General features: G+C 44.3%; 1 protein-coding gene and 1 long non-coding RNA gene across 2 annotated transcripts in view; both read left to right on the top strand.

Annotated features, from left to right (window-relative positions):
* The window catches only part of xylb (xylulokinase homolog (H. influenzae)), a 6,328-nt gene extending 5,839 nt beyond the window's left edge, over positions 1 to 489 (top strand). Inside the window, exon 7 of the mRNA XM_078291517.1 lies at positions 486 to 489. Coding sequence (XP_078147643.1) covers positions 486 to 489 — 4 coding nt within the window. The remainder of the gene's footprint in view (positions 1 to 485) is intronic.
* Positions 490 to 1,456: 967 nt separating this feature from the next.
* Positions 1,457 to 27,500, top strand: part of LOC139908103 (uncharacterized) — a 36,488-nt gene continuing 10,444 nt past the window's right edge. The window contains exon 1 of the long non-coding RNA XR_013507941.1: positions 1,457 to 1,548. This is a non-coding gene — a long non-coding RNA (uncharacterized LOC139908103). The remainder of the gene's footprint in view (positions 1,549 to 27,500) is intronic.

Here is a 27,500-nt window from a genome sequence, read left to right on the forward strand (position 1 = left end):
TATTAATACTTCAGTAAGGCTCCAATTAGTTTTCTGGAAGGAAGAGAGAGAGAGAGAGGGGGGGGGGGGAGAGAGGGAGAGGGAGAGGGAGACAGGGAGAGAGAGACAGAAAGGGAGAGGGAGAAATCCATCATAGAAGAGGAGAGAGACCAGTTTCTCCACCACAGGAGCAGGAGAGAGACCAGAATGCACTGCAGCAGCAGGAGAGAGACCAGAATGCACTGCAGGAGCAGGAGAGAGACCAGAATGCACTGCAGCAGAGAGACAGGTTTAGAGTCAGAGTTTCATTCTGATGAAAAACTAAACAGCTGAACAATTGACACTTAAAATAGAAAACACAAAATATATAAAAAAGTTTCTGTGACTTATCAGCTGTTCTCTAAAGAAGCAGCCGGTCAAATCTACAAGTTCAGCTGGAAGAAAGTTTTACACACTGGGAATATGTCAGTTTGAGAAAATTTATATTTTTAGTTTTGTGTTTTTAGGTAAATTTCTGCCTGGTGTGCTTGACACAGCTGCTATAAAAATGCATACATGAACTATTTGTAGTTGTTTATGATGTTTGTTATATATTTTATGAAACTACAGTAGTTATAGAAGCAAAATATTATAATATCAACCAATTGATCACTCCAGTCAAAATGAGCATTTTCACCTGAGATGCCTTGACTCATGTTGCTTTTTCTTCTTCCTGTTTGAACAGGGAAAATCACAAACTAATGAACAGTTGAGTCAATATTTATGAGTTTTATTCCAAAATGAAACATTGGAGCGTTTGAAAGATCTGTCTGCTGCTCACAGACAGACATAAGACTACAGAGAGTGTTAAAACATTAAACTCTAACTAATTATTCAGCAAATTTGAGCCATTTGCTCAAGGGAAGCAATTATCTGTGGTTTTGAAATATTAATTGATTTTAATAATTTACATGTTAATGAGCATCAGGTAACTATTTGCTTTTCTTTGTTTCTTATATTTTTTATTTTTTATTTTATTTTTCCCTTTCAGGCTGTTTTGCTCGATTAATAAATTAGAGAAGCCTGGAGGAGATACTCATTATTTAGAAGAAAAAACATGTTCTCACATTTATCTCTCTCTCTCCCCCCCTCTCTCTCTCTCTCTCTCTCTCTCTCCCCCCCTCTTCTCCCTCTCTCTCTCCTCCCCCCCCCTCTCTCTCTCTCTCTCGTCCTCTCCCCCCCCTCTTCTCTCTCTCATCTGCCTCTCCTCTCCCTCTCTCTCTCTCCCCCCTCTCTCTCTCTCTCCCCCCCCTCCTCTCTCGTCTCTCTCTCTCATCTCTCCCCCCCTCTCTCTCTCTCTCTCTGCCTCTCTCTCTCTCTCTCTCTGCCTCTCTCTCCCCTCTCTCTCTCTCCCCCCCTCTCTCTCTCTCCCCCCCCTCTCTCTCTCTCTCTCTTCCCCCCCCCCCCCCCCTCTCTCTCTCTAACCCCCCCCCCCCCCCAGGTTCTGTCTGATGTGTTTAACGCTCCAGTCTTCACCATCGATGTGTCGAACTCTTCCTGTCTGGGTTCAGCCCTACAGAGCGCTGCATGGTGAGACATACTGACACCTACTGACACACACTGACACCTACTGACACATACTGACACATACTGACACCTACTGACACATACTGACACCTACTGACGCATACTGACACATACTGATGCATACTGACACACACTGACACCTACTGACACATACTGACACCTACTGACACATACTGACACATACTGACACCTACTGACACATACTGACACCTACTGACACCTACTGACGCATACTGACACATACTGATGCATACTGACACACACTGACACCTACTGACACACACTGACACCTACTGACACATACTGACACATACTGACACCTACTGACACATACTGACACCTACTGACGCATACTGACACATACTGATGCATACTGACACACACTGACACCTACTGACACATACTGACACCTACTGACACATACTGACACATACTGACACCTACTGACACATACTGACACCTACTGACACCTACTGACGCATACTGACACATACTGATGCATACTGACACACACTGACACCTACTGACACACACTGACACCTACTGACACATACTGACACATACTGACACCTACTGACACATACTGACACCTACTGACGCATACTGACACATACTGATGCATACTGACACACACTGACACCTACTGACACATACTGACACCTACTGACACATACTGACACATACTGACACCTACTGACACATACTGACACCTACTGACACCTACTGACGCATACTGACACATACTGATGCATACTGACACACACTGACACCTACTGACACACACTGGACACCTACTGACACATACTGACGCATACTGACACATACTGACGCATACTGACACCTACTGACACATACTGACACATACTGACACATTACTGACGCATACTGACACATACTGACACTACTGACACATACTGACACCTACTGGACACATACTGACGCATACTGACACATACTGACACATACTGACACCTACTGACACATACTGACACATACTGACGCATACTGACACATACTGACGCATACTGACACCTACTGACACATACTGACACATACTGACACATACTGACGCATACTGACACATACTGATGGCATACTGGACACACACTGACACCTACTGACACACACTGACACCTACTGACACATACTGACACATACTGACGCATACTGACACATACTGACGCATACTGACACCCTACTGACACCTACTGACACCTACTGACACCTACTGACACATACTGACACATACTGACACCTACTGACACATACTGACACCTACTGACACCTACTGACACCTACTGACGCATACTGACGCATACTGACGCATACTGACGCATACTGACACCTACTGACACATACTGACACCCTACTGACACATACTGACACACACTGACACCTACTGACACATACTGACACATACTGACGCATACTGACACATACTGACGCATACTGACACATACTGACGCATACTGACACATACTGACACCTACTGACACATACTGACACACACTGACACAAACTGACACATACTGACACATACTGACGCATACTGACACCTACTGACACCTACTGACACATACTGACACACACTGACACAAACTGACACATACTGACACCTACTGACGCATACTGACACCTACTGACACATACTGACACCTACTGACACATACTGACACCTACTGACACATACTGACACACACTGACACAAACTGACACATACTGACACATACTGACGCATACTGACACATACTGACGCATACTGACACATACTGACGCATACTGACACATACTGACGCATACTGACACATACTGACACCTACTGACACATACTGACACATACTGACACATACTGACGCATACTGACACATACTGATGCATACTGACACACACTGACACCTACTGACACACACTGACACCTACTGACACATACTGACACATACTGACGCATACTGACACATACTGACGCATACTGACACCTACTGACACCTACTGACACCTACTGACACCTACTGACACATACTGACACATACTGACACCTACTGACACATACTGACACCTACTGACACCTACTGACACCTACTGACGCATACTGACGCATACTGACGCATACTGACACCTACTGACACATACTGACACCTACTGACACATACTGACACACACTGACACCTACTGACACATACTGACACATACTGACGCATACTGACACATACTGACGCATACTGACACATACTGACGCATACTGACACATACTGACACCTACTGACACATACTGACACACACTGACACAAACTGACACATACTGACACATACTGACGCATACTGACACCTACTGACACCTACTGACACATACTGACACACACTGACACAAACTGACACATACTGACACCTACTGACGCATACTGACACCTACTGACACATACTGACACCTACTGACACATACTGACACCTACTGACACATACTGACACACACTGACACAAACTGACACATACTGACACATACTGACGCATACTGACACATACTGACGCATACTGACACATACTGACGCATACTGACACATACTGACGCATACTGACACATAATGACAGTACTACAATACAACAGTACTACAGTTCTACCAGCACTGATAATACTACCAATACTGCTGATACTACCAATACTGCTGATACTACCAATACTGCTGATACTACCAATACTGCTGATACTACCAATACTGCTGATACTACCAATACTGCTGATACTACCAATACTGCTGATACTACCAATACTGCTGATACTACCAAGACTGCTGGTACTGCCAATTCTAGCAATACTATCAATGAAATCAGTAGGCTACTACCTGAATTTCCCCTCAGGGATCAATAAAGTGCATCTTATCTTATCTTAGTACTACATTACCAATACTACCAGTAGTACCAATACTGCTAAGACTATTAGTACTTCCAATACTACTCATACTGCCACTATTACCAATATTACCCGTTTCCAATACTACAATACTACTACCGATACTACTACCAGTAGTATCAACACTACATTTCCATGGCAGTCGTGAGTATTGCAGTACTACTAGTGATAGTGATTCTGAGTAAAGGAGACTCAGTAGAAAACGGTGTGTGTGTGTGTGTGTGTGTGTGTGTGTGTGTGTGTGTTCATCTTCATCTCCTCTCCTTCATCTTCATCTCCTCTCCTTCATCTTCATCTCTCCTTCATCTCTATCTCCTCTCCTTCATCTTCATCTCCTCTCTTTCATCTTCATCTCTCCTTCATCTCTATCTCCTCTCCTTCATCTTCATCACCTCCCTTCCATCTTCATTTCTCTCCTTCATCTTCATCACCTCCCTTCCATCTTCATCTCTCTCCTTCATCTTCATCACCTCTCTTCCATCTTCATCTCTCTCCTTCATCTTCATCACCTCTCTTCCATCTTCATCTCTCTCCTTCATCTTCATCACCTCCCTTCCATCTTCATCTCTCTCCTTCATCTTCATCTCTCCTTCATCTTTATCTCCTCTCCTTCATCTTCATCTCTCTCCTTCATCTTCATCTCCTCTCTTCCATCTTCATCTCCTCTCCTTCATCTTCATCACCTCCCTTCCATCTTCATCTCTCTCCTTCATCTTCATCACCTCTCTTCCATCTTCATCTCCTCTCCTTCATCTTCATCTCTCCTTCATCTCCATCTCCTCTCCTTCATCTTCATCACCTCTCTTCCATCTTCATCTCTCTCCTTCATCTTCATCTCCTCTCTTCCATCTTCATCTCCTCTCCTTCATCTTCATCACCTCCCTTCCATCTTCATCTCTCTCCTTCATCTTCATCTCTCCTTCATCTTTATCTCCTCTCCTTCATCTTCATCTCTCTCCTTCATCTTCATCTCCTCTCTTCCATCTTCATCTCCTCTCCTTCATCTTCATCACCTCCCTTCCATCTTCATCTCTCTCCTTCATCTTCATCACCTCTCTTCCATCTTCATCTCCTCTCCTTCATCTTCATCTCTCCTTCATCTCCATCTCCTCTCCTTCATCTTCATCACCTCTCTTCCATCTTCATCTCTCTCCTTCATCTTCATCTCCTCTCTTCCATCTTCATCTCCTCTCCTTCATCTTCATCACCTCCCTTCCATCTTCATCTCCTCTCCTTCATCTTCATCTCTCCTTCATCTCCATCTCCTCTCCTTCATCTTCATCACCTCTCTTCCATCTTCATCTCTCTCCTTCATCTTCATCTCCTCTCTTCCATCTTCATCTCCTCTCCTTCATCTTCATCACCTCCCTTCCATCTTCATCTCTCTCCTTCATCTTCATCTCCTCTCTTCCATCTTCATCTCTCTCCTTCATCTTCATCACCTCTCTTCCATCTTCATCTCTCTCCTTCATCTTCATCACCTCCCTTCCATCTTCATCTCTCTCCTTCATCTTCATCACCTCCCTTCCATCTTCATCTCTCTCCTTCATCTTCATCACCTCTCTTCCATCTTCATCTCTCTCCTTCATCTTCATCACCTCTCTTCCATCTTCATCTCTCTCCTTCATCTTCATCACCTCCCTTCCATCTCCATCTCCTCTCCTTCATCTTCATCTCCTCTCCTTCATCTTCATCACCTCCCTTCCATCTTCATCTCTCTCCTTCATCTTCATCTCCTCTCTTCCATCTCCATCTCTCTCCTTCATCTTCATCACCTCCCTTCCATCTTCATCTCTCTCCTTCATCTTCATCTCCTCTCTTCCATCTTCATCTCCTCTCCTTCATCTTCATCTCCTCCCTTCCATCTTCATCTCTCTCCTTCATCTTCATCTCCTCTCTTCCATCTTCATCTCTCTCCTTCATCTTCATCACCTCTCTTCCATCTTCATCTCTCTCCTTCATCTTCATCACCTCCCTTCCATCTTCATCTCTCTCCTTCATCTTCATCACCTCCCTTCCATCTCCATCTCCTCTCCTTCATCTTCATCTCCTCTCCTTCATCTTCATCACCTCCCTTCCATCTTCATCTCTCTCCTTCATCTTCATCTCCTCTCTTCCATCTCCATCTCTCTCCTTCATCTTCATCACCTCCCTTCCATCTTCATCTCTCTCCTTCATCTTCATATCCTCTCTTCCATCTTCATCTCCTCTCCTTCATCTTCATCTCCTCCCTTCCATCTTCATCTCTCCTTCATCTTCATCTCCTCTCCTTCATCCTCATCTCCTCTTCTTCTTCTTCTTCTTCTTCTCCTCTCCTTCATCTTCATCAATAAGGGATCAAAACTTTCACCTGGATTCACCTGCTCTGCCTGTTTGATGACTATTATTTTAATGCTTTAATGTGAAGCACGTTGTAAACTCTAGTACTATATAAAGTTATTATTATTATTATTATTAATAATGTTTGGTCCACTCAGTGTTGCATCATGGGTAAAAATCACAGCAGTAGAAAATAAAGAGACAAAGAAAAATGTGTAAAATCTGCAGCAGTTTCCCTCCTGTATCTGCTGCAGGGTTCGTTTCTGTTTCTGTTATTACGAACGCTAATTTATTCCCCAGAGAGCCGTCCCAGACAAAAACTGGATTCATAATAATAGTAGTATAATAATGATAATACTCTTTATTTGTACAGCACTTTCAATTACAAGGCAGTTACAAAGTGCTTTACATGGGGGTAAATAAAGAAAAAAAGCATCTTGGGGAAATCAAATGTTGCTCTTTTTTTTCCCTTTGGAGCGATTCACAACATTTGTTTCTGCTGAGAGCTGCAGGACAGAGGAGGATAAATACATGAAACAGCAGCAGTGTGATACAGCAGCACTGCATGATAAATGCATGAAGGATTGCTTACCTATCCTCTAACCTCCGGGCCTCTGAATGAATCAGCATGCGTTGGCGTGAGTGTGACCGCCGCACGCCGTTCTCAAGTCGACGCAATCTACCTTGGATATTGAAACATCAGTCGTGTGGAAGCTTAAAAACACACTCGGACGGCTCTTCGTATTACGGTTCCTCGTTCCTCACGCCGCTCCCGCATGCATATTTGATGCGCGCTACATATTTCAACGCCTACACACGCCGTTCGCTACATGTAGAGTAAGCCGGGGGTCCGTGCGGCGGCGGTGGCGGCGGCGGCGGCGGCGGCGGAGCGGATGTTCGCTATCTCACTACCCAGTCTGTTTCATGTCGAGCGGAGGGGAATCTTTTCATCTGGCTTTATGAAGACATGCTGCTGGTGCGCGCTGCGTCGACAGTAAAAGCCCTCCGCGGAGCCGCTCAGACATGCGAGGAGCGGGCGATGAATAAATTTACCCAGGAATACTTGAGAGAGCGCAGGGGGACGCTCCGTTTATCTTATATGGAGAGAGAAACGCCGGCTTTAATGCCTCTAAGTGTCTGGTGTGATAAGGCCGGTCCGCTGCCAGCTGCTCAAACACTGGAGAGTGGCTTAATGTGTACTTTTAATAGTCAAAGGAGATCGGTCCGCATGATCAATATTCAGGCTTGACTTCATTTAGATTCTGACAGTTTTTGTATTCTTTTTTATCGGCGTGTTGAAGACATATGGGAGATTTCTGACTGAGTTCTGTGTTCCAGCAGAGTGAATTTGATCTACAGAATACGAAACACTGAAGAAGGACTGGACTAGATCGGTTGTTGTAGATGTAATGCAGGATGTACTGTATATGCAGAGTGGGGAGTCTCTACAGCGGCTGCCACTGTGTTCAGTATTAATGCAGGCAGCCGGTCTTATGAAATTTGGTGAAATGAGGACGATGTTTTCAAATGCAAATAATGAGCTCTGTGCAGGAAAAGAGAGAGAAAAGAGTTTCCCAGCAGGAGAGGATCAGGAGGAGACGGGACTAGAAAGAGGAAGTAGTTTGGCAGTGGACAGTCAGGGTGTGGAGGTCGGAGGTCAGAGGTCGGAGGTCGGATGGTTCAATTCCCAACTCATGACAACAAGTTTTCATTTAATGAACTGTGAGCAAAACCTGAAGCTAACCTGAAGCAACCTTTTATTCGTCTAACCTTAATCTAAGTCTGAGTTTCCTAACCATAATCCCCATAATAATAATAAACTTAAACCTGACCAAAGTTGTTTTACTTGTCTTAATCTTGCGTAGCCAGACCTCCGTCTCAAACTGACGGAGATCTGGAGAACTTCTCATCAGACCCTGCAGATCCAGACGAGCCGTTCGATTGGCTCAGAGTTTGAAAACGCGACATGAAAACGACAGCTCTGGTTTCTTTTTCTGTCTTTAGCTACACTTACGATAAAAATGGATGAAAACTTCGACTTCAGACTTGCTTCAGTTTTGTCAGCAGTTTGCTCTCGACATCAAACTTGGATGAAGCCTTCACAGCTTCTTAGCTCCAAAACAGGGATGGAGCGGCTTTTTACCGGCAGGCCGCGGTAAAAGTTTGATTCATCAAATCTGGCCGACAGCCTGTGATGCATTATGGGAGAGAGAAATGTGTAGATTTAGCTGTCTGTCCTCTCAGGTCAGTAATGGTGGATCAGGAAGCCGTTCTGATCGAAGTTCAGAGGAAGACGTGAAAATAACGAGTGGGGAATGTTCTAGTTGTTAGTAGGAAACACACAGGTGAGCAGCAGCGCCAGGCTCCGCCCCTAGTGTCATTTTATTGGTTTGAAGCTTGATGACAGCCCACAGAGGCTCCGCCCTTTTCTAACCAACTGTTCTGCTGGAATTTCTCCAGACCTCCGTTTTGTTTCACACAGAGGTCTGACTACGCAAGATTATACTTCCCTAAACTTAACCGACAGCTAACATTGTCATGTGATCCTTTAAAGTCCCATATCATGTAAAACAGGACTCCCTCTCCTCTGTGATGATAAAGGAGTTGGATGTGTATCTAAACATGGTGAAAGTATCAAAACTAAATCCACACAATCCATATTAGAAAAGCGAGCCTCTAAACGAGCCGTTTGGACTTCCGTAACTTTGTGGCGTCACAAAGGTTCGCTCATTATCATTTCTGTAAGAAATAATAGACTAACAAAGTGTTTTTTTCAAAGCGGTCGAGCGGTCGTCATCGTTTATTACCGGAGAGTTTTCCCTACCTGTAGCCGCCGGGCCGCGGCGTCTCACGTTTCGCTCTCGAAACGGTTAGCCGATCGGAACGGAGGGTCGTTAATATTAATGAGCCTTAAAGACACGGAGACAGAAACGGCCTGTTCTTGGTAAGGCTCAGAGAGATGCTGGAAAATGAACGTGGAGAAATGGATTGAGAGTGTTTTTGGTTCATGACACCACACACACAGCTTTGAATGGACAGAAAGACACAAAATAAAACACTGGACAGTGAGAATATGGAGCTTTAATAGAGAGTAGATGGCAGGACGGCAGGTTCTCCATGGCTCCATGCAGCAGGATCAGGATCTTTACTCTGGCTCTAACTGGAGCATTAAAGGAACTGGAATTTTCCTTCCTGCCATAGTTACCACTATAAATAAAGCCCACTGGATTGGATCCTTGTCCCTGCTTGTCCAGTTAATTTCCACTTTGATAAACACATGATGAAATAAACCACAAATCAGACTTGAAAATCTCCAATCCTTTGATACTGAGCTAGTTCAAAGAGTGAACACAGCATGAGGCCAGAGAGAGAGATTGGAGGAGAGAGAGAGAGAGAGAGAGAGAGAGAGAGAGAGAGAGAGAGAGAGAGAGAGAGAGAGAGAGAGAGAGAGAGAGAGAGAGAGAGAGAGAGAGAGAGAGAGAGAGAGAGAGAGACACAGAGAGAGAGAGAGAGAGGCTATCAACGGCAGGGAAAATGGAAAACGTGGTGTTGCAAGCTTATCCATTTACAATTATTGCATTCATACTAATATGATTCATTACGGATGATTGGCCGAGGTCAATTTTCATCCAGGTTATTCTGTTTTACCCACTGAGCGGTTTTATGTTGATTAGCCGTGTAAGACGTCTGATGGTTGGACGTCCAGGCTAAAATGAAGCTGCATAGGTAAAGCGAAGCTTTTTCATCTTGTACATATGGACTAGGTGCATTTTTGATATTACAGCATTCATGCATTGTTATTATGCTTCATGTTATGTTCTGCGTGGTCAAACGGGCACAGCTGGCCGGGATCCCGGGCTCTATGAGAGCTAAGCATAGACATGTTGATGCCGTGTAGTGCTCGGTGGGTAGAGAGCGTATTTTGGCATATGCATGAAATGCTGTCATGCTGCTGGCTGTTCAGTGAAGCATGCCTGCAGGCTCGGTCATTAAGTGTCGTAGTATTCCCTTATTCAAGATACTACTGCTACTACAAGATACTACGTGCTGAGGATTGGCTCATAATTGCAGCATATTCTTTGTGGTGGCTAGGTCTGTTAGAATGACCTTGCTTGATCCTTGATCCTGCATCTGGGATATCGGTGAGGTCACATGGTGGGCGCCCCCCCGGGACTAGCTGGTGTCTGACTCTGTATCTGACGCGGCTTTGGGGGGGAAGTTCCCTATCGTCACTCCCTGCTCTCTTGGCTAGCTAGGTGCAGCTGCAGGGAGACGCCAGACTAAACTCTGTATATATATTTGCATTCATTCTCAATAATCTGTTTACGTGAGTTGGCAGACTGATATAGCCTAATTGCCATGATAACCTCATGTTTTTTTTAACCACGGCATAAATATCTAATATGACCAAAAACAGTCATACGTGTGTGAGTGTGTACACATACATGTTTACATACACAAATACATTTGTCCATAATTTACACACATACAAAACAATTTGAATGTTACTCTTTAAGTTTCTATTGTCTGAATTTTCTTTCTATATTTTTTCTTAAATTTGAACATTTCAATTCATCCTCTAGAGCAGTGGTTCTTAACCTGGGGGTCCCGACCCCCGGGAGGTCGCGAAGGTCACAGGGGGGTCGCGGGAAGGTTACTAAAAATAAGTTCAATATATGAAATAAAAGCACAGAAAAAATATTGTTTGAGTGCATAAAATACTTGCCTGGCACCTCCTACAGGCGACCTAATGGAAACAGACTGCGGTTCAAGAGAAGCCCTCAGGCCTCGTTCCTCATCTCTCATTGGATTGCCAAAACAATTTAGGTGAGACTTTTCTCTTGCCTTGCGCTAAAGAGACCGTTTCAATCATGTGTGGGAAAAGTGCAGCAGATCAATTAGCATCGATACCAATTTCAAATGATACTGTGGCTAATCGTATTGGACAGATGTGAAAGAGCAGGTTATCACCAAAATAATATCAAGTGTGTTTTTTTTCTCTCCAACTTGACGAGATCGCCGACATTTCTGGAGAAGCACAAGGACTTGTTTACATTAGATTTGCTGATGGTGGACAAATGAACGAGGATTTCTTGTTCTGCCGTCCTCTTCCAGAACCTGCGACCGGTGAACACATTTTTGCCATGTTGGATTCATTTGTACACGAGCATGAAATTGATTGGAGGAACTGTGTGGGACTTTGTTGTGACGGAGCCCGGCGATGACGGTAAACACAGCGGATTAGTGACCAAAGTACAGGCCGCCGCTCCACTGGCAGTGTGGACGCGTTGCACGGTGCACAGACAAGCCCTGCGGCTGAGAAAAGGCCACCCGACCTCAAAGAAGTAACGGACGAAGCGGTCCGTACGGTCAACTCTGTCAAAGCGAGTGCAACAAGTGCGTGACAAAGTTTTCAGAGTTGTCTGTGAAGAGAAGGGAGCTGAACACCAGCTGCTGCACCACAGAGAAGTCCGGACGCTTTCCAGAGGAAAGCTTCTCAGTCGCTTTACGAGCTCCGAGGTCAGGCTCTCTCCGCTAGCTGCAAAATTTACAGATGAAAAATGGCTTGGCCTCCTAGCCACCTAGCTACATTTTCAGCCGGCTTAACGATCTGACTGCAGGACTTCAGGTCTTCAGCCTCTCTGATAAAATTGAAGCATGGATCAGAAAACTCTCTTTGTGGCAAACTCGTCTGGACAATGATAACTTTGAGGCTTTCCCATTATTGGATGATTTTCTGATAGAGAACAATGTGTCAGAAGCTGACTTTGTGGTTGTCGGGGCTCATCTCAGTGGGATGCAAATGCAGTTTGGTGAGTATTCTCCAGAAAACCAGGCAGTGTCTGGTCCAGATGAGTGGATCAGAAACCCATTGGCAGTGACTAAGTTGACAGGAATGCTGTTGTCAATCAAAGTCATTGATTGACATGGCAGCTGATGTGGCTCTGAAGCAGAGGCTCGCGGAGAGACCTCTGGCCGACTTTTGGATATCATTGAAGGTGAATATAGGTGAAGGCCGAGTGACACGGTGTTGAAAAAACTTCTCCCGTTAGCATCGACCTGTCTCTGTGAGGCTGTTCAGCGCTGACTCATCTCAAAACAAGTGCAGAGCCGTCTCAGGGATGAAGATGATTTGCTCCTCTTCCTCAGCCCGACTCGGCCGCCACTGGAACAGCTCTCCGCCTCTATGCAAGCCCAACCGTCCCGCTGAGTGAGGAGGCTTACAGTCAACCTTTATACATTTTATTTTATTATTTTGCATCTTATTTGATTGAAAAATGGTAAAGGTAGGTCTACTTTTTTAGATCACTGGGCAGTGTGCACTCCTAAATTATGGTGTTCCTCTGTGTGTGTGTGTGTGTGTGTATGTGTGTGTGTGTGTGTGTGGAGGACAGGAGGGGGGGTCGCAAAATATTTTCATCCTCAAAAGGGGGTCGCACTGGAAAAAGGTGAAGAACCACTGCTCGAGAGAATTCCACAGTTTTACCCCACACACTGAAATATACATCTGTTTTAATGTGCGCATATTGATTTTTTCTTTCTGTAGTCATAGAAACCTAATGTTGCTGTAAACAACCTCTGTAAATTGTCTGGAAGCAAACATCTTTAGATTTATACACAACTAATAATGTTTTAAGTTCAATCAAATCACTGATTTTCAAAACATTTGACTAATAAACAACCTGTTGGTATTTTCTCTATAGCCCATTTTATGAATAATTATTATAGCTGTTTTCTGTAGTAGATATGTAGGTTTTATATGAGTCATACATGTATTACTCCACACCTTAGCACAATAACATAAATATTTAATAAACTTTCAATTTAGCTGAACTACCACCTCACTACTGCATAATATAGCTAAACTACCAGTTTAATCCAAAGTGCTCCCAACACTCCCAACGTTGTTGTCATGGTAACGTTCAGCTCAGCGTGTGAATCAGTGACAATATGGCCGACCGACTCTTCTCCAAGACTCTGCCATCATGAAACGTCACTTGATGTGCCACCGTGACAAAGATGTTTTCCTGAAACAAAAAACCCATGGAGGTACAAGACACTTGGCCTCATCATCCTCCAGGAGAAAAAAATAAACCCTTTGAATTTTAAGAGGCGACTGCATGCAAACATCTGATATACATCACACTGATCTATATGATCTATATGACTTTGTCTCATCCCAGAAAACCACACTGCCATAAACTGTATCGTGGAACAGGTGTGGGTGCTTGGTGTCATTTCTTTCAGCACAAACGCAGCTTTTAGAATATATCATTTGTTTTTCACTGTCAGATACTGTATAGATGCAACAGATCCAATAACACACCATAAGGAGAAACACGCCTACAGAAAATCACACATTTTGTATGCAGAAATGCAAACAAAGACCAAAGGACATGTTTTCTGCAGATAAAAGTGATGTTCCTGATGTTCAATGATGTATATAGACATATGAATGGAAAATGTAAAAAAAAATGTTTTTACTAAGTTTACTGAAGCAAAAAAACATATTTTTTCTTACATTTCTCTCTCGTGTATACTGTTTTGGTTTGAATTGAGCCGGCTGAATACAATGCCCTTTACAGGTATGTTTGCAGCCTATTGGCTGGCTTAAACCGAGCTCGCTTCTGATTGGTCAGGAGACTTCCTTGAGTAAATGCAATGAGAGGCCAGACTCAGCAGATTCGAGAGCTTTTTTCCACTTGTTTCTACGTCAAAAAATGGCGAAGATATGCACAAAAATATAAACTGTAGTGCCCAGCTGGAAGTCACTCCTTTGTTACTGTGACATCACAATGATAGAACTGAACTGTGCAGACATTATACTAATGAAGCATTACGATGTCATACTTTAGAACTCTGGAATTCTAGACCTCCAGTATATATACAGTAGCTTTGAGTTTTTGGTGTCATTTCTCATCTGAACTTCAGCAGAGAACAACTTCAAGACATCAAGAACTTTCAAATCCAGAGCGTTGAAATTCTTCTGATTTTCAACGAGTTACCCGCAGCTGATGGCTCGGAAGACTCCGGCGGTCAAGGTGGATGCTGTTGAGGACATGGAGTGGTTGCCATGTCCCCGGCACTCCAACAATCCTGGAGCTCAGAAAAAGTCCAGCTCCACCTCTGTCTCGAGGAGACCAATGGTTAAGAGCAATGCTGTTGAGGACATGGAATGGCTGCCATGTCCCCAGTCCTCCAACAATCCTGGAGCTCGGAAAAAGTCCAGCTCCACCTCTGTCTTGAGGAGACCAATGGTTAAGAGCAATGCTGTTGAGGACATGGAATGGCTGCCATGTCCCCAGTCCTCCAACAATCCTGGAGCTCAGAAAAAGTCCAGCTCCACCTCTGTCTTGAGGAGACCAATGGTTAAGAGCAATGCTGTTGAGAACATGGAATGGCTGCCATGTCCCCAGTCCTCCAACAATCCTGGAGCTCGGAAAAAGTCCAGCTCCACCTCTGTCTTGAGGAGACCAATGGTTAAGAGCAATGCTGTTGAGGACATGGAATGGCTGCCATGTCCCCAGTCCTCCAACAATCCTGGAGCTCAGAAAAAGTCCAGCTCCACCTCTGTCTTGAGGAGACCAATGGTTAAGAGCAATGCTGTTGAGAACATGGAATGGCTGCCATGTCCCCAGTCCTCCAACAATCCTGGAGCTCGGACAACGTCCAGCTCCACCTCTGCCTTGGGGGGAAAGAAGGTTAAAAGCGATGCTGTTGAGGACATGGATTGTCAGCCTCTTTCCCAGTCCTCCAACAATCCTGGGGCTCGGACAACGTCCAGCTCCACCTCTGCCTTGGGGGGAAAGAAGGTTAAGAGCGATGCTGTTGAGGACATGGATTGTCAGCCTCTTTCCCAGTCCTCCATCATGCCACCAGTGAACCCAACCGTCATCATATCACCGTTCACTGGAGGAAAATCCAGCTCCAGCTGTGCCCTGAAGGAACGGAAGCCCTCAGAAAAGTACAAACAGAGGGTAGGGCCAGATCTAGAGCCGCCTGCAAAGAGGAGAAAGACCAAGCATTCCAGCCTGGAGTCAGCCTCAACCCCCTGCCTTCAGGACTTAAAGCAAGAGGTGCTGGAAGAGTCTCCTCCACCACTGAAAAGGAAGAGACGCCTTCAGGACTTAAAGCAAGAGGCGCTGGAAGAGTCTCCTCCACCACTGAAAAGGAGGAGAACTGACTGAACAGCCCAGCTCCACCTCTGTCTCGAGGGGACAGAAGGTTAAGATGGATGCTGTTGAGGACATGGATTGTCAGCCTCTTTCCCAGTCCTCCATCATGCCACCAGTGAACCCAACCTTCATCATATCACCGTTCACTGGAGGAAAATCCAGCTCCAGCTGTGCCCTGAAGGAACGGAAGCCCTCAGAAAAGTATAAACAGAGGGAAGGGCCAGATCTAGAGCCGCCTGCAAAGAGGAGAAAGACCAGGTATTCCAGCCTGGAGTCAGCCTCAACCCCCTTCAGGACTTCAGGACTGACAATAAACCTTCAAGCAAGAGGCTCCTCCACTGAAAAGGAGGAGAACTGACTGAACAGTCCATCAATAATTGGACTGTTTAAGGAGAACAGTATGATACATTTTCTGTTCTTAAATAAACACACATTAAATATAGTATACAGTATTTATTAAGGCTGGGTATTGGCAAGGACCTCACGATAAGATACGTATCACGATACATGGGTCACGATACGATTGTATCACGATACATTGCGATACGATACATATTGCGATACAGTAACACACGATAACGTAAGTGTAACCCAGGTTATTTTCTGTAGCTACAAATTACAGATGTCCCCTAAACGCCTCACGCAGACTATCGGCAGACGCTACAATTTACCGATGTTCCCTAAACGCCTCATGCAGACTATCGGTAGACACTACAATTTACCGATGTCCCCTAAACGCCTCATATGCAGCCTACTGCTACTGATAGCGTTTTTGCTGCTCTCAACCAGGTTAATTTTGCTATATTCTTCATTACAGCGGCTAATTACCCGCTGTACATTTAAACTTACACTAGTTCTGCTCAAGCACTCATAGCTCTCTCCTTCTTTTAGCGACTTTCTCGCTAATGAATAATTATTATAGCTGTTTTCTGTAGTAGATATGTAGGTTTTATATGAGTCATACATGTATTACTCCACACCTTAGCACAATAACATAAATATTTAATAAACTTTCAATTTAGCTGAACTACCACCTCACTACTGCATAATATAGCTAAACTACCAGTTTAATCCAAAGTGCTCCCAACACTCCCAACGTTGTTGTCATGGTAACGTTCAGCTCAGCGTGTGAATCAGTGACAATATGGCCGACCGACTCTTCTCCAAGACTCTGCCATCATGAAACGTCACTTGATGTGCCACCGTGACAAAGATGTTTTCCTGAAACAAAAAACCCATGGAGGTACAAGACACTTGGCCTCATCATCCTCCAGGAGAAAAAAATAAACCCTTTGAATTTTAAGAGGCGACTGCATGCAAACATCTGATATACATCACACTGATCTATATGATCTATATGACTTTGTCTCATCCCAGAAAACCACACTGCCATAAACTGTATCGTGGAACAGGTGTGGGTGCTTGGTGTCATTTCTTTCAGCACAAACTCAGCTTTTAGAATATATCATTTGTTTTTCACTGTCAGATACTGTATAGATGCGACAGATCCAATAACACACCATAAGGAGAAACACGCCTACAGAAAATCACACATTTTGTATGCAGAAATGCAAACAAAGACCAAAGGACATGTTTTCTGCAGATAAAAGTGATGTTCCTGATGTTCAATGATGTATATAGACATATGAATGGAAAATGTAAAAAAAAATGTTTTTACTAAGTTTACTGAAGCAAAAAAACTTACATTTCTCTCTCGTGTATACTGTTTTGGTTTGAATTGAGCCGGCTGAATACAATGCCCTTTACAGGTATGTTTGCAGCCTATTGGCTGGCTTAAACCGAGCTCGCTTCTGATTGGTCAGGAGACTTCCTTGAGTAAATGCAATGAGAGGTCAGACTCAGCAGATTCGAGAGCTTTTTTCCGCTTGTTTCTACGTCAAAAAATGGCGAAGATATGCACAAAAATATAAACTGTAGTGCCCAGCTGGAAGTCACTCCTTTGTTATTGTGACATCACAATGATAGAACTGAACTGTGCATACATTATACTAATGAAGCATTACGATGTCATACTTCAGAACTCTGGAATTCTAGACCTCCAGTATATATACAGTAGCTTTGAGTTTTTGGTGTCATTTCTCATCTGAACTTCAGCAGAGAACAACTTCAAGACATCAAGAACTTTCAAATCCAGAGCGTTGAAATTCTTCTGATTTTCAACGAGTTACCCGCAGCTGATGGCTCGGAAGACTCCGGCGGTCAAGGTGGATGCTGTTGAGGACATGGAGTGGTTGCCATGTCCCCGGCACTCCAACAATCCTGGAGCTCAGAAAAAGTCCAGCTCCACCTCTGTCTCGAGGAGACCAATGGTTAAGAGCAATGCTGTTGAGGACATGGAATGGCTGCCATGTCCCCAGTCCTCCAACAATCCTGGAGCTCGGAAAAAGTCCAGCTCCACCTCTGTCTTGAGGAGACCAATGGTTAAGAGCAATGCTGTTGAGGACATGGAATGGCTGCCATGTCCCCAGTCCTCCAACAATCCTGGAGCTCAGAAAAAGTCCAGCTCCACCTCTGTCTTGAGGAGACCAATGGTTAAGAGCAATGCTGTTGAGGACATGGAATGGCTGCCATGTCCCCAGTCCTCCAACAATCCTGGAGCTCGGACAAAGTCCAGCTCCACCTCTGTCTTGAGGAGACCAATGGTTAAGAGCAATGCTGTTGAGGACATGGAATGGCTGCCATGTCCCCAGTCCTCCAACAATCTTGGAGCTCGGACAAAGTCCAGCTCCACCTCTGTCTTGGGGGGAAAGAAGGTTAAGAGCAATGCTGTTGAGAACATGGAATGGCTGCCATGTCCCCAGTACTCCAACAATCCTGGAGCTCGGACAACGTCCAGCTCCACCTCTGTCTCGAGGGGACAGAAGGTTAAAAGCGATGCTGTTGAGGACATGGATTGTCAGCCTCTTTCCCAGTCCTCCAACAATCCTGGGGCTCGGACAAAGTCCAGCTCCACCTCTGTCTCGAGGGGACAGAAGGTTAAGAGCGATGCTGTTGAGGACATGGATTGTCAGCCTCTTTCCCAGTCCTCCATCATGCCACCAGTGAACCCAACCGTCATCATATCACCGTTCACTGGAGGAAAATCCAGCTCCAGCCGTGCCCTGAAGGAACGGAAGCCCTCAGAAAAGTACAAACAGAGGGTAGGGCCAGATCTAGAGCCGCCTGCAAAGAGGAGAAAGACCAAGCATTCCAGCCTGGAGTCAGCCTCAACCCCCTGCCTTCAGGACTCAAAGCAAGAGGTGCTGGAAGAGTCTCCTCCACCACTGAAAAGGAAGAGACGCCTTCAGGACTTAAAGCAAGAGGCGCTGGAAGAGTCTCCTCCACCACTGAAAAGGAAGAGACGCCTTCAGGACTTAAAGCAAGAGGCGCTGGAAGAGTCTCCTCCACCACTGAAAAGGAAGAGACGCCTTCAGGACTTAAAGCAAGAGGCGCTGGAAGAGTCTCCTCCACCACTGAAAAGGAGGAGAACTGACTGAACAGCCCAGCTCCACCTCTGTCTCGAGGGGACAGAAGGTTAAGAGTGATGCTGTTGAGGACATGGATTGTCTGCCTCTTTCCCAGTCCTCCATCATGCCACCAGTGAACCCAACCTTCATCATATCACCGTTCACTGGAGGAAAATCCAGCTCCAGCTGTGCCCTGAAGGAACGGAAGCCCTCAGAAAAGTATAAACAGAGGGAAGGGCCAGATCTAGAGCCGCCTGCAAAGAGGAGAAAGACCAGGTATTCCAGCCTGGAGTCAGCCTCAACCCCCTTCAGGACTTCAGGACTGACAATAAACCTTCAAGCAAGAGGCTCCTCCACTGAAAAGGAGGAGAACTGACTGAACAGTCCATCAATAATTGGACTGTTTAAGGAGAACAGTATGATACATTTTCTGTTCTTAAATAAACACACATTAAATATAGTATACAGTATTTATTAAGGCTGGGTATTGGCAAGGACCTCACGATAAGATACGTATCACGATACATGGGTCACGATACGATTGTATCACGATTCATTGCGATACGATACATATTGCGATACAGTAACACACGATAACGTAAGTGTAACCCAGGTTATTTTCTGTAGCTACAAATTACAGATGTCCCCTAAACGCCTCACGCAGACTATCGGCAGACGCTACAATTTACCGATGTTCCCTAAACGCCTCATGCAGACTATCGGTAGACACAACAATTTACCGATGTCCCCTAAACGCCTCATATGCAGCCTACTGCTACTGATAGCGTTTTTGCTGCTCTCAACCAGGTTAATTTTGCTATATTCTTCATTACAGCGGCTAATTACCCGCTGTACATTTAAACTTACACTAGTTCTGCTCAAGCACTCATAGCTCTCTCCTTCTTTTAGCGACTTTCTCGCTAATCCCACAGTTGTTTACACGCTTTTCAGATCTGATAGTTACTTAGCTTAGCAGTTAGCGATAGCTTAGCAGTTAGCGATGGCTTCTCTCTCTCCCTCTCAGTTTAATTAATAATTAGCTCTTAATGTTTACGTTAACGTTAAACATATATTTGCGGGAGTGGGAGAAATCTCGCGCTACTGTTGATGTCCAGCGTGATGACGGAGACTCTGGGAAACGTGAGTTTGTTTATTTGCTGTGTCGCATGTAGTTTTAAATGAGGAAATCCACAACTTTCTTTTAAGGGCACAACGGCCAGTTCAGAACAGGGCATGCCAAACTGGCCGTGTGGATAGTTCATTTTAGAAGGAGCATTACGGCCACACTCTGGGGCGTCCACGGCACTGGCTGTTTGGTCTAATATGTACATCACATTATATTGATAACTCAGCGGACAAATTGAGTCAAAACTATTTAATTCAAAGGGATTTGAGGGAAATTTAAGGACATTTTAAATCCGTTTAAAACATGAATACATTTTTTTAATGTATCGATACGAGGGGCTAGAAAATCGATACAGTATTGTGGAAAAAAATATTGCAATACTCAGCTGTATCGATTTTTTTGCACAGCCCTAGTATTTATTGTAGTCATTACATTATATAGTGGCGATTTCAGCTAAATAACGGTGTAAATGTCTTTTCAAGTCACTTTGGGATCGTTTGTCTTCCGGAGACTTGCATCATGCTGGACGAGCTGCATGGAGACATTTTATGGTTAAAAAGTCGGATGTCGAGTCAAAACCCTGTAACTTCAATTTGGTTATTTTCTGTTATGTTTTGAACCGTGAAGTCGGGTCAAGTCAGGTCCAGCAGCTTCAGTTGTTCTGGAGAAGCTTCTAGGCCGTTCCTCTGTGGAGCTCAGGGCCTGATGTGGACTAACAAACTGCACCGAGGTTCAGCTGCATGGGGGAGGAGAGGATGACTGAAGTTTCATTTGTGGGTGAACTATTTCTTCAAGAGAGAGAGAGGGAGAATGAAAGAGCACAGATGAATAGATTTGAAGCAGAATTCATTCCATCTTCAGAGCGGAGGGAAAAGTCACCTTGGTCTGTCAGGAGTTTGAGTTTCATGCAGAGGCGATCCGGACGGGCGATATCTCCATCAGCATCCCAAGGACACGTGCACAAGCTGCCACATGCTCCGACAAGACGATCACTGGTTTGACAGTGGAGCACATTATGACTTAGTATTAAAGCTGTAAGTCATGTTAAGACTGTTACTTACAAAACGTTTTTGAAATAGTAAAATGATTTTTGGGTGGCAAAATGTTAACTGACAGGATCTATAGCGTTTTGGAATGACTATGTGCGGATAGGTCTTGACAAACACAAACCATCGCCCAAAACTGGACTTGTCGATCAAAGGAAATCTCTCTATGGGGAAAATGAGTTTCACATCATCGTCCCTGTCAGTCTGACTTCAGCTGGCATTTTAAACTTGTACGTTTTCATCTACACACATTTCTGAATCCAGATGCTGCTTTCGTGTCAAAACAATTACTTCACTAACAGCAAACACGTCACAGCTAGCCAAGGGCGTAGGTTTGATTTTGACATTGGTAGGGACACAAATGGGGGAGGTCCGGAGGGGATGTAACCCCCACTGGAAGCTGAGGCATTTTACATTTATGATAGACTTCTGACCGCCATTTCATGTCATCTAGATCAGTGATTCTCAACCTTTTTCATATCGAGGACCCCTAGTTTAGTCCACATTAGAGCCATGGACCCCCATTTGATGAGATTTTGTCTCTCGGACCCAAATCTGAGAATACTTTTATTGTTAGATATGATTTTGATCCAGAATCCCATGACTGTCTGTGTTGCAGGTAGAGAGATAACAGTGAAACTAAGATCAAAACAGTCATTCTTCTACATTCTGTAATTGTGTTAACTATTTGTAAATTAAATAATGCTGAAGTTTAACAATTCATCAATTTGCTGGGGACCCCCTGGAACCCCCTCAAGGACCGCTGGTGGTCCCCGGACCTCACGTTGAGAACCACTGATCTAGATAGTTATGGTAGCCAATACACTCATTAACAGACACACAGACACAGGGGTGTAGCACATTAATGAATCCTTTACTCAAATTTGCCAGCTGAATGGGACTTTGAAGAGCAGGTACTGTAGTACTGTTGCCTATTCAAACCAACGATCTGTATTTACATTTAAAATAATAATAATAATAATAATAATAAGATATTGTAAACTATATCCAAACCCTACATACAAACAGCTGAGCCAAACACATGCCTACGCCTGTCATTAACAGAGATGAACTGTTGGCATATTTGTTTTACATCAGTGTTGTCCAGTGTGGCAACATCAGCATTGTTCAGTCTCACTTGTGACATGTAGGCTACTTACGGTCGTCACCCGTCACAGACGCACGCGACACGGTACTTAAATAAACTAACTTTAATGGCTAAACACAACTGTTACTAATATAAAATAGGATGGAGTCTTCACTCGCATGCTCGCCGGTAGGCGGAGCTTTGGCTCTTCTTGCCCACAGCATTTCATACGTTAGCAAGAAATGGCAAAGCCAATCAGCGATTTTTTTGGGGGGGTTAGGGAGGCGGTGTCACGCCAATTTTTATCCGGGTGACGCAATAACATTCTAAAACAGCTGTTATACTAAAGTTTCGTTACAGCGTCCGTTGCTATGCCGACACAGGACACCGATGCACTACACCAATGCAGCGGGACTCGTAGTAGAGAACGCGATCTGTTAACATTGACTAGACACTGACGGACAAAACAACGTTTATTGTCAATCAAAATAATTGCTAGGGACATTTCAGAGTCGCTTGATATTGGTAGGGACACGTCCCTACCGTCCCTACCCAATTCTACGCCCTTGCAGCTAGCAGTTCTGTGACTGGCTGTAAGTAGGCTGCCAACACGTCTGTTAGTCTTTACAACTGTACCAAACAGAAAAATATACAATTAGACTACTATGGTTTACTAATACTAGTGGGCACAGAATCTTCACAATGTTCAGTGTCAACACTAAGACTTATGATAGGTGCAAGAAAATTTGCTTGATCAATCAGGGGTTATGTCATTGGTTTTGCACAGAGGTGGGACTCGAGTCACATGACTTGGACTCGAGTCACAGGTTTAATTGCTTGAGACTTGACTTGATGCATGAAGAGAAGACTTGAGACTTGACTTGACTTGGGTTCTGGTGACTTGGGACTTGACTCTGACTTGTACTTTGATGACTTGAAAAGGTTTCTAAAGTCTTGACTTGAGATCTTGTGTTTGTGTAAATGACTTAGATTGAAAGTGATGAGATTTGTTCCAGCGGACGACTGAATTTAAATTCTGTTTTCTGAATTTGTATGGAATGATTGAATTTATTGAAGTTGAAACTGATTATAGAAATCAAACTCATGATGCTCTTACCAAGTTTTTATCCTATTAAAACCATATTGCATTGAAAAGTCCTAGATATTTAGTTTTCTTTAAGATATTAAATTGATACTGGACTCTTGATTTGTTCTGACTTGACTTGCTGTTCTACATTTAGACTTGAGACTTGACATTAATGACATGGACTTGACTTGGTAATCTACAGTTAGACTTGAGACTTGTGCCTCAAGACTTGAGACTTGAGCAAAGTTGACTCAGTCACACCAGCTAGCCAAACCTCTGCCATTCTAAACAGTTCAGAGTCACAGAAGTGTAAATACTAGAACATGAATATGGATTTGTTGACAGGCTTTGCCAAGAGTGTATGAATAAATTGGTTGTGTGTGTGTGTGTATGCGCGTGTGTGTGCATGTGTGTGTGTGTGTGTGCGTATGTGTGTGTGTGTGTGCGTGCGCTCAGTCGCTATTCCTCTGTCTCTGTAAATTGTTTTCTCTTCCTCGGTTTCTGTGTGCATATTTGAGTATGTAGGTGAGTGTGTGTGTGTGTGTGTGTGTGTGAGAGAGAGAGAGAGTGTGTGTGTGTGTGTGTCTTACTATGTGTGTGTTGTGTGTGTGTGTGTGTGTGTGAGAGAGTGTGTGTGTTGAGAGAGAGAGAGAGAGAGAGTGTGTGTGTGTGTATGTCTTACTGTGTGTTGTGTGTGTGTGTGTGTATGTGTCCTCTGTTGTGTGAGAAGGTCGGACAGAAAGTAGTTTGACTCTCCAGGTCGCCTCGCCCCACGGTAGCGAATTACACACAGGGCATGATGGGAAAAAACACTGCATGTCACTCCCATGATCCTTTGCACAGGGAGGTCATGACACAAAGTCCTCAGAGAAAGCAATACTTCTGACCTTGCCTGTCTGTGTGTGTGTGTGTGTGTGTGTGTGTGTGTGTGTGTGTGTGTGTGCGTGTGTGTGTGTGTGTGTGTGTGAGGTTTTTGCTGAGCACAGAAGCTCTTCCTCAGCATCACACTGCCCTTCTGCTCACAAGCCCACTGCTCTAACCTTTAGGGTGTGTGTGTGTGTGTGTGTGTGTGTGTGTGTGTGTGTGTGTTTTCATGATGATCATGCTTATGTTGTATATTTGGTGTGTGTGTGTGTGTGTGTTTGATGCTGGTGATGTGTGTGTGTGTGATGACGATAATGTTTGTGTGTGTGTGTGTGTGTGTGTGTTTAATATAGTTACACACATTCTTTATGAGTTATATGAATGCAACATGACGGTGGTAATTGGTTAATGATCCTGGAACCAAATTGCTGATTGATTACCAACTGTGGTAATAAACCACTGATTGGTTCATGATCCGAAGACTACAAAACTACAAAACACTAATTGGTTAATGACCCTAACGACCCCGGTTAAACTGCTGATTGCTTAACAACCTTGGGACTATGCTTCTGATTAGTTAATGATCGAGAAACTAACTGCTGATTTGTTAAAGACACAGGAACTAAAACACTAATTGGTTAACGACCCTAGGACTAAACTGCTGATTGGTTAATGAACCAGGAACTACACCACTGATTGGTTAACAAACTTAGGACTGTGCTGCTGATTGGTTAATGACCCACAAAATTAACCACTGATTGATTAACAACCTTATAACTAAATCACTAATTGGTTGTTGTCCTAGGACCTAAACAGCTTTATTGGTTAACAATCCAGGAACTAAAACACTAATTGGTTAATGACCCTAGGACTAAACTGCAGATTGTTAACGACCTTGTGGCTAAACCACTGATTTGTTAACGACCTGATTAACTAAACCAGTAGTTCTCTTTCTCGTTCTTTTTGAGCCGCGACCCCCAAAAAACTCTAGGTTGGGGTTCGCGACCCCCTCCCTGTCGACTCACCCTTGAAACACACTGCAGCGACCCGCTTCACTTCGGCGCCCTGCCCTGTCGGCGCGGCTGTTCACACAGGCGCGCACGGCACGGAGCTCGGCGCGTATTTACCCTATTTTCTCTGCACACGGGACGCAGACTTCACAGCAGCGGAAGACTGAGCGACCCTCTGCTGCAAACACACGCTTCTCTGCTCCCTGTTTGTCCCAGGAGTTACTATTACACACACGACAGCTACCAAACACACATGACAGCTACCAAACACACACACAACAGCTACCAAACACACACACAACAGCTACCAAACACACACACGACAGCTACCAAACACACACAGGACAGCTACCAAACACACACACGACAGCTACCAAACACACACATGACAGCTACCAAACACACACAGGACAGCTACCAAACACACACACGACAGCTACCAAACACACACATGACAGCTACCCAACACACACATGACAGCTACCAAACACACATGACAGCTACCCAACACACACATAACAGCTACCAAACACACATGACAGCTACCAAACACACACACAACAGCTACCAAACACACATGACAGCTACCAAACACACACACAACAGCTACCAAACACACATGACAGCTACCAAACACACACACAACAGCTACCAAACACACACACGACAGCTACCAAACACACACATGACAGCTACCAAACACACACACAACAGCTACCAAACACATACATGACAGCTACCAAACACACACATGACAGCTACCAAACACACACATGACAGCTACCAAACACACACACAACAGCTACCAAACACACACATGACAGCTACCAAACACACACACAACAGCTACCAAACACACACACAACAGCTACCAAACACACATGACAGCTACCAAACACACATGACAGCTACCAAACACACACATGACAGCTACCAAACACACACACAACAGCCACCAAACACACACAGGACAGCTACCAAACACACACACAACAGCCACCAAACACACACAGGACAGCTACCAAACACACACATGACAGCTACCAAACACACACACAACAGCTACCAAACACACACATGACAGCTACCAAACACACACATGACAGCTACCAAACACACACACAACAGCCACCAAACACACACAGGACAGCTACCAAACACACACACAACAGCCACCAAACACACACATGACAGCTACCAAACACACATGACAGCTACCAAACACACACATGACAGCTACCAAACACACACAGGACAGCTACCAAACACACATGACAGCTACCAAACGTACACAAACCTTGCATTACTGACCAAAAATATACAAAACAACTAAAATCTGTGTCTAAAATTGTCTAAATCAATTTGGCTTTAATTACAATTTTAAATTTTATTCAAGATCTGACAGCACACATTTCACTCACTCACTCAAATCTGTTTGATAATGACTACATTATATCATTGGTATGGGAGATTTAATGGAAAAATCATTCTCAAAAAATATTTATCAAATTTTTTTTTTTTTTTTTTTTTTTTTGGAGAACCATCCCGCGACCCCCCAAAATAATCTCGCGACCCCCAGGTTGAGAACCGCTGAACTAAACCACTGATTGGTTTCTGTCCCAGGTCCTAAAGGCCCAGGACAGCTGATTGGTTAATGATCCAGGATCTTAACCACTGATTGGTCAATGACCCTGGGACTACATCACTGATTGGTTAACGACTCTGTGACTATGCTGCTGATTGATTACAACCCAGGGACCAAACCACTGATTGGTTAATGACCCTGTGACTATGCTGCTGATTGGTTAATGACCCAGGATCAAAGCCACTGATTGGTCAGTGACCCTGGGACTACATCACTGATTGGT

This window comes from Centroberyx gerrardi, chromosome 22, assembly GCF_048128805.1.
Source record: "Centroberyx gerrardi isolate f3 chromosome 22, fCenGer3.hap1.cur.20231027, whole genome shotgun sequence".
In the NCBI taxonomy this organism is placed as follows: Eukaryota; Metazoa; Chordata; class Actinopteri; order Beryciformes; family Berycidae; genus Centroberyx; species Centroberyx gerrardi.